General features: G+C 35.0%; 1 protein-coding gene across 2 annotated transcripts in view; it reads left to right on the top strand.

Moving 5' to 3' along the window:
* Positions 1-10,400, top strand: part of Itga1 (integrin subunit alpha 1) — a 168,723-nt gene extending 158,323 nt beyond the window's left edge. For both annotated transcript variants that reach the window (XM_015497320.2, XM_048800051.1), the window contains exon 29: positions 4,277-10,400. In XM_015497320.2, the coding sequence (XP_015352806.1) occupies positions 4,277-4,321 (45 nt within the window). In that variant the 3' untranslated portion in view covers positions 4,322-10,400. The remainder of the gene's footprint in view (positions 1-4,276) is intronic.
* The last annotated feature ends 4,862 nt before the right edge of the window (positions 10,401-15,262 follow it).

Raw genomic sequence — 15,262 nt, 5'->3', positions numbered from 1 at the left:
CATCCAAAATACCAGAGAATCTCTCTAGAGGATAGGATTAGAGGGAACCATATAATACTTAAAATTCTTAAATAAGCACATGTTACTTTTATAAACAGAGCAGAATAAAACTTTTATAGGAAAAGAAAAATAATGGATTCCTGTGTCAATCTAAGGACACAGAAGCAGTAGATTCATGGTTAAGATAAACCTTCTTCTAATCACACATTTATATGTATCTTTTTATTTATGATTTTTTATTTATATATAACAGCAGAATGCATTACAATTCTTATTACACATATAGGGCACAATTTTTCATATCTCTTATTGTATACAAAGTATATTCACACCAATTTGTGTCTTCATACATGTACTTTGGATTATAATGTCCATCACATTCCACCATCATTAATTACCCCATGCCCCCTCCCTTCCCCTCCCACCCCTCTGCCCTATCTAGAGTTTGTCTATTCTTCCCACACTCCCCCTCCCTACCCCACTTTGAATCAGTCTCCTCATATCAAAGAAAACATTAGGCGTTTGGTTTTTGGGGATTGGCTAACTTCACTTAGCATTATCTTCTCTAACTCCATCCATTTACCTGAAAATGCCATGATTTTATTCCCTTGTATTGCTGAGTAATATTCCATTATGTATATATGCCACATAAAAATCAAAAACTTTTTAATGTATAAACAGGCATAACATGTTTTAAGTAATAAATTTTTGCCTGAGTAAGGTATAGAGAACTTACTTAGTTAATGTAAGGTAGATCTAAAAGTTTGACAGATGTTTAGTTCAAATCCTTTTGTAAAACTAAGTAACCATTCATTTTCTATCAGATAAATCTGGATATTTACATAGGAGTTTTGCTTAGGCTAAGATATGTAAAACTTTTTAAATAGCTTTGTATCATTTTCAAACAAGCCAAGGTGATATTTTTAGGATAAATTTACTAGAGAATAAAATTCCATAGAAAAGTTGAATTTAATGTGTTTTTTTTTAACTTACATGCCACTCTGTTTTTACCTATTTTTTTTTTTTTTTTGTTAAATGGTTGAACTATGTTAAAAAGACAGATTGTGGCTACATGTTCATATTTTTCTAGTACAAGAGCAACAAAATTGTTTGACTGAAAAGTTTAAATATAAAGTTTCTCTCCCCCTGAATTACCAAGTGCTCCTAATTCATTAGCAACTCAATTGCCAACTCTTCCTAACTCATCTATGATGAGTGACTTTCTCTTTGGGGGTTACTCTCAAGAGGAGAATATGGACAAAGCCACATTAACGATGTAGGTCAGTAGCATTTAATTCAATCAATAAAATCCATGACTTTTCTTTAGCACAATCCCCAAGGCAAACTACTCCACCACCTCCTATATCCAGTCTTTCCTGTTACTATACAAGGTGTCTGTGTTCTCGCTGTAATACCTGGTTTTGCCACACTGTGGTACCCAAGGGCTGGCTTACTGGCTGTGCTTGAAATACAGGAAGTGTCACTCATAAGCACCTGTGAGGCAATGTGTTCCTCCAGCCTGATCTTCTGAGCAGGCCTTTTGCCTGAAGAGTTTCAGGACATCACAGGCAAGGGAAAAGGAAAGCCAGAGTTCATGTTTGGATAGGTCTCTCCGGCCTCAAACTCAGTTTAAGACAGACAAACGCAAACTTCATCCATCTGTTTTTGTTGTCTAGTTTGAAAAAAAAAAAGAATGAATGTAAAATGAGCATTTTTGCCATTCAATAAAGGTTGTGTTGATACACTCTGATCTTTTCTGAGATCTTCATTTTAGGCCCCAAAGGAGATTGTTTAACGAACTTTGGATTCGCTTGATCAGTGGGTTTAGTGAGAGACCTAGCAAACAAATCTGTGATTCTAAGGTAGAAGGGAAGGGGACTTGTTCTTATTTAGTGCTTACTGTTTCCGCTTGAAGCAGCAATTCCATTCCAAAAGATACAGTCTCCATATCTGTGTCTTTGTAGTTCACATGGCAGAAATTAAAACTTGATAAAATCTTTGTAGCTTAACATACATCATGATTGATGGGAGGAACCTTGTTTATGTAAGTTGAGGAATTTTTCCTAAAATATGGCACCAATGCTGAGGGCTAGTGTACCCAGTAAAGTAAAATGATTCAGTCCACAGAGAAACTGTAAAAAAGTAAACATGCCTCTCCACACTCAATTCACATGGATGCCTGAGGCTCACCTATGATGATTTATTTATTAATCCTACAGCTTTGTTCCTCACCCAATATAACTTATTGGGGGTGGTGAATACATTAGTCTGTTCCTATTCATAATTTCCCTTTTAACACTTTCAGTTACCCAAGTCAACCATGTTCCAAGAATCCAGTACAATATAATAAGATGTTTTAACTTTTCATTATGCTATACTTTGACATGATTTTTATTATAGTGTACTGTTATCATTGTTTTATTAGTTGTAATGGTTGTTAATCTCTTGCTGTGCTCCTTATTGTGGGTGTTTACGTATAGGGAAAAAAAATAGTGTATCTAAGTTTCAGTATTATCTATGTTTCCAGCATCCTCTGGGGGTCTTGGAACATATTTCCTAGTGGATGAGGAGACTATCCTTACTCATCATTTTTAGTCTCTTACATATTTTTATGAATTTATTCATTCAACATTCATTCCTATATATTCATTAAGCACTTACTTTTTACCAGGGACTGTTTCATCAAATAGGGTTTTAAACAAATATAAAGAGGATCATTAATAATATAAAAAGGAAAGCTAAGTGAATGCACCCAGGGAAGTCTGGAAGCTGAAAACTAGTTTTCTTACTAAGAGTTTGGGTAGGATTGTCCCAGTCCAGTTTGCAGCTAAATATTATGTTCTCTTAATCTCCACTCTGCTCACCAAACTTCCCTTAAAGAAAAATAATGTTTATAAAACTGGCTGGGTAGAAAAGTCTAGATAAGAGAAGTTTTAAAATAAGATGTTTAGGGTATAGAAGGAAAGTTGGTGAAGAAGAAGAAGAGGAGGAGGAGGAGGAGGANAGAAGGAGAAGGAGAAGGAGAAGGAGAAGGAGAAGGAGAAGAAGAAGAAGAAGAAGAAGAAGAAAAGGGGCTTTAGAGAGGAAGGAAAGAAGTTTAAAAGCCAGGCAGAAAGAGAAAGTCTTAAAATTCACCACCTGCTTTTGTGAAAAACCTGGGCTGACTTATTTTGAGTCAGGACATGCAGACACAAGTCAAGGAGCTTAATGGTTTGTGAATCCAGAGCTCTTCTAGCTGACTGAAAGAAATGGGAAGGAGAAATATGTCTTCCCAGAAAGCAAATGTATCGCAGTTTTCATGTTTATTTGTTCTGTTGTCATTCTTTCCCTGTCTACCATCAACTAGATTCTAGCATGGAGGAAGACATGAGCCCCCAGTAAAATTTCTGTAAACTGAAAGTCCTTATTTTTGACCATTTGTACCCTCTAAGTCCACAAGTGTCCAGTCATTATTTTAAAAATATATGGTTCCCTCCCATAATTTATCATAAACTTGTGGAGTTAAAGGTTACAACTCTAGACCCTTAATTTCCTTTTCTTTGTAGTAAGCATTTTAGATTAAATCACTGCAAAAATCCCTTCCAGTTCTCACATTTATTTTTATTAGTCTGTATAATAGAAAATGAATACAGTACTTAAAACTTTGCATGATGCCCCAAATCGACAAAGAATAATGAATATAACTCACATTTACCACTGTGTGAAATTTTCCTTAAAGTTAGTGGATTTATTTTCATGTTTAAATGATACAGGGTCTTTCAAGAGGCTTCTCATGCCAAGCCTAGAGGCAGATATAACACATTTAGAGTTAATCCAGATACTTCAGAAATCTCCCTAGCATTCAATACCCTATAACATTCCTTGTCAGCTCTCATGACCTACACTGATGACCATCATTATTTGATAAACATTTCTCTGCAGCCACCCTGAAAAAAGATGATAGCAAAATAGAAACAATTCCAGCTAACTGCATTTTGTAGTCTCCCAAAATATTTCCCATGAACTCTAAGATTGCATGCAATCTCTCACTAGGAGGCATTAAATATTTAACCAATGAGAAGCTAAAGAGATAAAAAAATCAAGCAACTTAATAAAAGTCATTCTATTGAAACCTAAGATTAATAGGTCAATGAGAAACATTTCTCAATTATATGAATTAACTGTTTACCCAGAATTGTCAATGTTATTAAATCAGATTCTATCCCAAGAAAATAGTATTATTTATTGCCTAAATTTAAAAAAATCAATTATGCTATGTTTTGTATTTTCTCAACAGATTGGATTTTTCAAAAGGCCACTAAAGAAGAAAATGGAGAAATGAAATATTTAACAAAAGAAGAAAAATAACAATTCTGCAATGATCTATCCTCAGGTTTGCCTCAAATATGTGACAAGAAATTTATAAATATAATCAAAGACATGGTCACATAACTCTACGTAATCCATCAGGGATTAATCACTTGGAAAATGACAGATCAAGCATGATCCAAAAACAATAAAAACAGTACCACAAAGATCTGTTTTATAAAGGGATGAAAAATATTTTTAAGTAATTACTCATTTTTGTTGAGTAAGCAAAACTACAAAGTGTTTAAAGAAGAATCTCTTCAAATGTTTATTTGCATAATAACAAATATGCCACCACCTAAAGTATTTAAGGAATGCAGAAAAAGAGCTTATCATGATTATTGAAACATTTAATTCCAAAACAATGTAAATTAAGCTTTTTCCCTAGATTCCTGATGGATATCCGAATTCAGCATGACAATCAGCATTTTCAAAGCCATGAAAGGAATTACCTGATAAAGACCACTTCTCCCAATTCAAATGAGAAAAATTTTCCCCCAATAGAATCCCTGTACAATATAGACTAAAAAATCAAATTCAATCACAGAGAACACTTCCAACAACTTTGTGTTAGATTCTGTAGTTGAAAGCTTTTTATTTTATTTTTTCCAACATGATTAGAAAATAATGCAATTCAGCTGAATTTCCATGTAGGACAGAAAACAAGTGCACTGAATGGATTAATTTAAAATTTTACAGAACATGCTTAATTTTGACACTGAGCTCTCAAACACAAAACTCTTTTATACAGAATAAAGTACTTAAAGCAGTTTTGTGTAACATAACAGTGATTGTCATGAAAAGCCACATTGTGTGGGGGACATGCCAAAATGGTTTCTGAACAGAACATGGCAGCATAAATAAACGCCCCTAAAATGCTGAGAAATCATCTTTGCTGAGCAGTTTTTGAATGCTTAGGATTCTAGGATGTTACACAAATTGAGAGTTTCCTCAATTCCTTGGTACAGGGTTCATTCAAACCCCCACCCCCAACTGTGAGAGTATGTTTATTTTTAACTTTTTAAAAGTATTTAATTTTGCAAACATATTTCTTGTTTTTATGAAAAGGTAGCGTTTTATTTCAGTATTGCATTTTACCAAGAAGTCACTGCTTTTAAATAGAACCCCAGAAATGTATTTTCAAGAATTTAGGGTTTGAAAGCTCGAACCAACAGAAAGGTAACACATCTTTGTATGCACTTCTTTTTCTTTAAGTAATTGTTATAGCTCCTTAGATTTCACTGTAGCATCACCTCCCAGGTTGCTCTGTTTCTTAGGAAAATAACAATGAATGAATGTATAGTAGCTGCTTGTGTGAACTACTGCTGTAAAATTTGCTGATACTTCTGCAACAACTCTTTTTCTCCAACTGATTTACTGTCACAAGACCCGGAATCTGTCAGTATCCTGAAAGTGCTAAGCTCTGCTTTCCTCAAAAAAACAGCAAATCAACAGAGAAATCAAATGCCATGGGTTTAATTTTTTCAACTAATTTCTGAGGAATTGTCTTAAGGATTCAGAGTCAGCCTACCTCTGGACTCTCCACCTCTGCATCTAAGATCCTGAAAACCAAAGGGATGTGCCTGGGGGATTCCAAGGTTATTTGGAAGAAAGTGTAAATTTGCCCAGAGCTTTAATGTCCTCCTGTTGGCCTGTCACTGTTCAGAAATATCCTCTTTTGGAATTTCCTTCATTCTTGCTATCTCCCTCCAAGTTCAGAAATTATTTTTTTCTCCACCTATTTTTTCTTTGCCCAGTAAAACTCAGGGTCTCTCTTTTTCAGAGTTAAAGTTGCACAACTCCACTGCTCACCTGCTGAGCACCCCCCCCCCAACTTAATACCTTCTTAGAAGTAAATCCAACATACAATTTAAATTCACACTGCTAAGAGAAAGCATTCCCTGCAACATGAGTATGTATATTTAAACTAAATTTAAGCCAATGAACATATTTTGAACTTTGAAGAAAGGAGAAGAAGAGCTGTTTAGTCGGATCAGATAGCTGTCACAACCATTTACCTGCCACAACTTTTATCACAAGTCATTCCTCCTGTTTATTAGTAGAATATTCAATAGACCAGAGATTCCATTTCGGTAATATTATAATCTGTCAAGGTCTCTATATGAGTGTCTGTAAATTCATGCTCACACATACAGATACACAAGGAAAACAAAATTAACTCCAAATAACAGGGTTTGCTAAAAATAAACACACAAAAGTTATACCAGCAAGAAAATTTGATTCCTTTACTTTTTACATAATATTTTTATTAATATTTAGGTTTAGCTAACATTTCTACAACTATCTATAAAACATTAATGCAGAGGTTTGGATTTCAAAAATGTCAATAGATATTCTATATTAGCTTTGTACAAATGTTTTAAATCATATCAATGATTAAGAAATATACTAAACTCTATCATTTTATTTTAAAACAATTAATAAGAAAAGTGGGTAATATTTAAGACTGTTTATGTGTTCATGGGCTAAAATAAATTACCAGTTTCTTTTTCTTTTATTTGATCTTTTCAAATATGTCTATTGCTTCCATTGCAAACCAAACTATGTATGCAAGTCCTTTCCTGACCAAATCTGCAATGCATATTGCTAAATTATTTAAAGACTTGCTCTCAAAGATGAAAAAATCTCTGATTTTGTCATTTTTCAGTCTCCCTGGTTTAAATATTCTCTCCATAGCCATTTTCAGACTACCAACATGATCATAATTAGCTTGCAAAATTCCTTGAAATCTGTCTGCTCTTGGGAACTAGTATGAGCTGGCTGCATACATAGATTACATGATAGATACATGGATAGTAAGATCGATGATAATCATCTCATGTCTATATTCATAACCAACACACACAATATAATCATATTCCAAATCACGCTAAAATGCTGATTATTTTTAGCCAAGCAGACAAAATGCTATCTGACTGCCCATTCTTCAGTTTCTAAAATTGTAACTTTCTTTTCATGCTAATAAAATGTTATGAATTTGCAGAAAAAAGGAAGGCTTTGAAAGCCCAAAAATACGAGGAGTGGCACACTGTAAGAATAAGACATGCTCAGTGGTCACAAAGATTTTACTTTTTCAAGGAATCCAGAGCCCTGCAAGCACCATAGTGAAAGGTCATTCTTTATAAATAATTTTCACATCTGTGATGCAATTTAAACTTTAATAATACAATTTGTTAAACTATATTTCTCTGAGCATTGGGTTCATGGACAATTTCCACCCTGGATATTTTTTGTGTCATTAAGTGTGCTTGAAAAGAGGCTTGTGGGAAGAAATATTTCATCAAATTTGATATTTAGACAACCACAACAATTGCTTCTGTAAATACATATGTGTACTCACATGCTTGTATTTACTTATAGAGTGTTCTCTTTTCCTTTTATAAAATCAAGGTCTAGGTACAACTGGGGGAAAAATATTTTTACACCAAAAGAAAAAATTAGTTGGGTTGTGATGGTGTAACTCTGGTTGTAGTAGAATCTGTGAGAAGACTTGCCCATATTCTATGTAAGGCCACATCTTGCACACTGAATGGCAGCCCATCAGCTTCCCTGAAATGTGCTTCCCGTGGTCAGTGTTTTTGTTGAATATGCCACCCATTCCTTGTGAACCACCCATGTTGCCCTGCACAACACTGAGCAAACTAGAGAAAACTCAGGCTCAGAGCCTGTCTCATATGTGCGGTGCAGTCACATTATTGTCCAGATAACCATGCTTCTGTCAAATCAATTGTTAAAAATAGTCTTCTATATACTCTTCATTTATTTCCCAAACCTCTCAAGCCCCCTCCAACAGTCTTCTCCTCCAAGGGAAATTTTCAGGAAGATTTTTGTAGGAAAATCATCTTAATTAAACATGTGTTGCTTGCTGTGACTACCACCAGCTTCAGTGAATGGATCATTTATACAGGATTTCTGACCTTGTTTTCTCAGTGATGATCTAAAGAGTTGACATGATATCATGTAGCAAGAATAAAGTGAAATGTGCTTAAGACATGAATCAGCTTTAAAATATTTGCAAGCCACAGGGATACTATCAGCAACAATGCCAGTGGGGATGCTGCAGGGATTTAGCCAGTCGGTGGCTCTTTGTTAGCACTCCACAATCCCCTTCCTCACCCATGACATATTCTAAAAACTGAAGAGAAGGGCCTTATCCTCAATCTGATGCAATTTTTTTAAAAACTGAAATGTACAATTTAATTGCAAAGAACAGTCTTTAAGTGTAAGTGAATATTCAAGTTGATTCCTCTGGGCTCACAGCAATTAACTAGTTGCCAATGACACTCAGAAAGAATTATGATTAATCTTGGTTTTTAAATGTTTCAAATCACATTGTTATTATAAGAAAAGAATAAGTATGGAATTTGGGTAGCCCTCTTGCCATAGACTGGGACTTGTGTCCAATCGTTTATTTCTATTTGACTTACACATGTAGACTGGGGTGGGGAAATTAATCTTCAGATGACACCAGAACAAAAGCCTTCCTATCGGAGAGCTATTCCTAAACTGCTCCTATGTAAAAATCCTGAAACCACCACTGGACATTAACTGTGTTAACTCTGCAATGAAAGAAGGCCCAAAGTACATTGCAAAAGGTTATGTGCAGGGCTGGGAGCATTATCCAGTGTTAAACACATACTTAACTTACACAAGCCTGGGGTTCAATCTTCAGCACCACAATAAAAAGGGAACTACATGCTGCTGTTTCCCAAATGGAAAAACAATAAAATAATGTTCAATTGATTATAATGTCAAATTATAATCTGGTAGAAAAAATAATGTCTTTCATTCTCATATTACAATTTAACCTTGAAATTAAAAATTTCATGGTTACAACCTTCAGGAAAAGGTAAAATAGCATGTATAGGTTCTAAGCACCAGCCCTACTGTCCCCTATAGCATCTGGCACCCAGGGAGTCCTGTTTCTAACAGATGGGAATGAATCATTTTGCCATAATAAAAGGAACAAGCTTAACTTCCAAATACCCCCACTGTTCTTATAGCCAAAGTTCAGCTTCCCATATCATACACACATAAGCAGCACAATCTTGTACCTTAAGAAACAGAAAATAAATCAGGGGAGAACATAAAACCACTTGTCTTTTGTATCTACATCCTTACTCCTCAAAATACCATAAGATCCTGGAGACCCTTTATGTCCCATCCACAATACTAACACATGTTCTTTGCACACATAAATTGTTGGCTAAATAAGAGCACAAGTGTATTCTTAACTAAGCATTAACCCAGGGCTAATTTCCAAAGGGAATTTAACACCCTTGGGGCTCAAGTAAAAATAGTCACTTAAGTCAGCAACCTCTCAGAGCTTCCTCATGCTGAACCCACTTTATATGAAAGACCTGAAAGAGCGTTTTCTGAGATACCCACTGAGGTACCCTTATTCAGGATGCAACAGAGGTTCTGCATTCCTGATTAGGAAACATCAGCACTTAGGGATGACATACTGTGTGTTACTACTGTCAGGCTGTAAATTGTTAACAGTGTAAACAATTGCATCCATTTTGTTAGAAAGAAAAATATAGCATATAATAACTACTACACTGAAGCATCTATCATGCTTACTCCAGATTTTTCTGCATGGTCTAACATAGAGTATATTGCATTGCTCATTTTTTTCTTTGCCTCATACTTCAGTCAATGAAATGAATAATGTAAGGGTATGCAAATGTAGACTCATCAGAAGAAAACATTATGATGGCACTCAAGAACAAAAAAAAGCACAAACTTTGTTGATGTTAGTAATTTATGAAGTATATAATTTAAATCCATTTTTAAAAGAAATTAGTTATCAGGTAATGGCCATTTAAGCTGATAAAATTAGAAATAGCTGAGTGAGTAAAAGAGAATTTTAAAAGTCTTATATATGGCATATCCTGTACACTGATTTGAAGTCAGAGGTTTTGTATTTTTGTATAATTTTATCTTATCTGAAGCATCGGCTGTGTATTTTACATCAAGGTAAATGAGCATCCTGTTTTATATGTTCAATAAAAAAATGACTCAAAGAAGAATGTGATTGCTTTGATTTTTAATAATACAAAGTTTGTCCAAAATTGATGTTACTTCTTCCAAACTCCATCTTTTTATAGCTCCTTAACAGTTTTTTACTTTATGCTGTAAAAGGAAGAACAAAAAGCAAATTAAATGTGTCTGTGGTGTTTCCTGTACAAGATACAGCAATGTGATTAGTGTCTTGCAAACTTGAGACAAAAACCACAGAATCTATAGCACTACATATTTTCTCCTAATGAGATATTTTAATAATAAATCATGTGCTGTATAGTAATAGATTGTACCTCTGAGAATACAGAAGGGAAAAACAACTCAAACTCAGTTTCTCCTACTACACACTCAACACAGTTCACCTTTGTGATCTCAAAATGTGTGCGTATTTCTCCTCACCAACAAGCAGCATTTCTGCAGCATGGATACTGGCTGTGTGTCTTCTCTTGCAATTCAGTACTGACATTACCTACCTAGAGATAATGTCAGATCCCACAGTTTGAAGGTTTGATCCCCAACACTGCTCCTGCTTTAGAACTACTTCTGCTTAAGATGCAATCACAAGCCTCAGGTTCCTTTACCTATATTTCTGACTGACTGACTATTCTTCTTTAGGCTCAATTAATTTGCTTCAGCAGCTCAAAGAACTCAAGAAACACTTTTACTTACTAGTTTAATATAAAGGATGCAAAGATGCATAGGGCAAGGTATAGGAGAAGAGGTGTAAAATTTCCATGCCCCATTGGGTGCACTGACCTCCACAAACCTCTCTGTGTACAGCTACCTAAAGCTCTCTGATTCCTGTACTTTTGTGTTATTGTGACATCTTCACTGCATAGGTGGGATTGCTAATAGGCTGTGTGGAGAAACCCAGCAAAGCCTGTCCAGATTTTTTCAGCCTTGCTTCCTCACTGGTATGGGGAAGAACCCTCTGGGACAAGGAAGGTCTTATGATCTACGATCAGATAAGGCAAGTCAGAAAATTCCTTTATGGCCAGCTCCAGGCCAGAAAGGTTGGAAAAAATCTGTCTTAGGGAAGAAAAATTCTAGTTTCCTCCAAGGGAAGGATGTTTTGAGCCAGAAACCATGGATGAGAACTTACACACACATAGACACACTCACACATCATAATGTCACAATGATAGTGTGAGCCATAAAATACACCAAGAAGTAAAAAGTAATTATTTTCTTTATTCAAACTATAGTTTAAGAAATAAAGTTATTTAATATATAAAAGCTATAAGAAAATAAGGAAAAAAATATTAATAGTCATTATACATATTTATTTTGTAAAAAGTTTCATTTTCAAATAGTGCTATAGAGGGAGTGAATAAGGTATTTTTTTGAAAGAGAGAGACTAAAATATGAAGTGGTTATTTGTAAATTTTCGTACCTGATTTTCTGAAAATTAGTCCTCAGTGCCTTGTCTTTTTTTATTATTGTGAAATGAGAAGTTTTTCCTACCCCTTCACTGCTTATCGAGGAAAATAATGTGGTGGAAAAACTAAAAGAAATTCAGGTGTATTTGCTGGAAAATAAATGGCATACAGCAGGATTTATCATTTGTAATTCAAGAGCATAGACACATTTGCTTCTTGGCCTTTGTGATGTTTTTGTTTACTCCAATTATAAAATTAATTCGATAATATAGGCACATGCCAAGAGGCATAATCACCAAACATAAGTGATTGTTAATTCAGAGTGGAATTGATTTCTGTTGTCTTCTTTATAATAGCTTTTGAAATTTTGAGTTGTTTCTATAGGAGGATCCATTTTTAATCTGGATAAAATAACAAAATAATAAAGGAATGTTTATAGTTGTAGAAAAATTTTAAAAACCTAATGAATAGCTTAAAAATCATCATCACATAAACCCCAGAAATGACATGCTTAAAATTAATAAAAAGGTGCACTGCACTATTTAAAATGTGCTATTATGTTTTTAACTTTTTTAGTATCAAAAGGGTGATAGTCATCAAATATTTTCCCTTCCTTTGGAGTTGAAAAGAAGAAAATTACCCATCTACCTCAATATTAAAAATTACTTCGAGTGAGGAGGAGACCAGAATGTAGGGGGAATGATAATCTCTAAGAAAAATAGCAAATGGGACCTTTTTTTACAACACAAAATTGACTGAGTTATTTGATGAATAATCTTAGAGCAAGAATATTGCCAGAAATAAAAGGGCTGGGATCATTATATCACAAGCAATAAAATGAAGTCCATGAAAGAAGCAAAGAGGAAAAAAAAAGAGACAAGAGACATATAAAAAACAACCAGAAATATGGCAAATTGGCTATGGTCTTATCAGTAATTGCGTTAAAGGTATATGGTCTGAACACCCAAATCAAAGAACAAAGATTTTTCAGACTGATAAACAGAATAAAAATACACTAACATGCTAAGAAAGAGATATCGGATTCAAAAGCAAAAATAGTTTGAAAGAAAACTGGTGGATAAAATTAGCCCAGGCAAATAGTAACTATAAGAGAACTAGAATGGATATATTACTATTCAGCAAAATGAGCTTTAAAATGTGTGCAATTCTAAACTGGAAAGATTCTAATTTAGTGAGGGAGAAAGAGACTTCTGTATTTCCACTAATACATATAGAAATCCTAGATTTTTGCTTTGGTAGACTTTGATATCCTGCAGATTTTCAAGGACTCGTTGGTACCTGAAATAAAACTTGGACTAAGAGAAAATACACATAGCTACCCCATTCCAAAAGTTAACTCTTTCACTGATGTAGGAGGTCTTATAATCTACATAGATTCTAGTTATGATGTTTACTACTCCAAAGACAGGTACCATCGTCTGTAGGTACCAGGCTGCAGGCATCTTATGGATATACAGTTTGGTCATGTGCCAGAGTACTAGTTATCTTACTGACAAGTACTATGTTGAATTAATATAAGTAGCATTAAAACATCAAAAGATTTGGTCTTCAGCTCCAATTTGACTTAGCTGATTTGGTTATTATTGTTTTCATAGCATCTTACAAATGAGCCTAAAGTTCAGTTCATTTACATACAGGAACCCAAGCCAGGCACAGTGATGCACACCTGTAATCCCAGCAACCACCAATCCTTGGTTTGAGGCCCAAGGATTCCAAGTTCAAGATCAGAGAGACTCTTAGTAACTTAATGAGATGTTATCTTAAAATATAAAATAAGAATGATTGGGGATGGAGTTCACTAGTAAAAAGTTCCTACATTCAATCCCCAGTACAAAAAAAGATACCAGAACCCAGAGTGACCTTCCAAATGCAAGAGTGGAAATGCCTCAACTTAGTAAATAAAGAATAGCATTTGAAATTGGTCATCAGACTGTAATTAGTGGAGCTGGAAGTTAGCCATGCCAGGGCCTCTAACTGTCCTTGATAAAATGCCCAGAGCTCTTTAGTGCCACGTACCACATTTCTCAACTTCTCTTTTCTCCCATCCTTTACTCTCAGATATTTTCTATTCTATTCCACTAAGTACCATCTGTTATTCCTTTTCACACATTTTTCAGACCTTCTTTTATTCCTGCCCATTCTGCATACATCATCATTGAAAAGCAGGTAATTCTGCAAAGATCCTAATTAGTGAATTGTTTTTTGACAGGTCAATTTTTCTACCTTCTATGATAAATCATTAAATAAATGCTTTAAAGAATGTAGCCTCTTGTCAGCATATTGTCAGAAATTTTTAAAAGTTTGAGTTTACTATTGTCTGATTGAGTATTATATATATATATATATATATTATATATATACATATATATATATATAGTTGAGGCATAATGTATATCTTCAGGTGCATACATCTAAATCTATATGTGCATGAAAACATCAATGAAGATTGTGTGTTTAGACGGACAGTCATTTGTATTCTGGAACAGGTTTGAATTGGGACCATATGCAGCAATAGTACAGTAAAAATAGGTAGTTTTGAGCAAAACTGATGGGGATGGGTGAAGCCTCTCATTTTTCTTATGGGAGAAAACAGGGAGGAAAGTCAATTTCTGAGTGCCCCCCCCCATATGTCAGGCATTGAGCTAGGCGAGCTTGCAATGTAATGCCTTTGAATTTTATCAGTAACCCTAAATGGTGGTGTTCTTATTATGTCTATTTTACAGAAGATGTAACTGAGACTAAAGAGGCTAGTTAAAGATTATAAAGCTAGTAAGTAGTTATGCTGAATTAGAAACCAAGATCTATCTTATTCCAAAGTCTTTTTTCCCCAGGGGCAGAGATTTGAGAAGAAGTCATTGGAAGAGAAATGAAAACAGAAAAGTAAGGGAAAACTCAGCTCTTCGTGGTACTTGACACGTAGTGGACACTCTACAGTACATATTTGTTCATTCTTGGATAAATGTAAGGATCAATAAACTGTGTTATGGATCTCCAGAGAATCACAACCAATAGAACACACACATACACACACACACACACACACACACACACACACCTTCTAAGGAACTGGCTCACATGATTATGAAGGCTGAGAAGTCTCACAATCTTTCTTGTGCAAGTTGGACACCCAGGGAAGATGGTGGTGTAGGTTCTAGTCAGCTATCACTGAGGTAGTTCAAAGACCCCAAAACCAAGTGAACTGACAGTGCATATCTCAGTCTGAGGGCAAGAAAACTGATGTCCCAATTCAGGCTGTCAGGCAGAAAGAACAAACTCGTGTTCACTTTGTTTTTGGTTCCATCCAGGCCTCCAACAGATTGGATGAGGCCCACCAACACTGGCAATCACAGGCAGCCAACACAGAAACCATGCCTGCAGAAGGCGAATACCTCATCATACAGATGCCTAGCTGTAGACAATCAGGTGACTGCTGCCCTGTGCCTGGCCCACTGCTCCCTAAACCTCTTCTA

This window comes from Marmota marmota, unplaced genomic scaffold, assembly GCF_001458135.2.
Source record: "Marmota marmota marmota unplaced genomic scaffold, marMar, whole genome shotgun sequence".
NCBI classification, from domain to species: Eukaryota; Metazoa; Chordata; class Mammalia; order Rodentia; family Sciuridae; genus Marmota; species Marmota marmota.
This window is presented reverse-complemented; position numbering and strand designations above follow the sequence as displayed.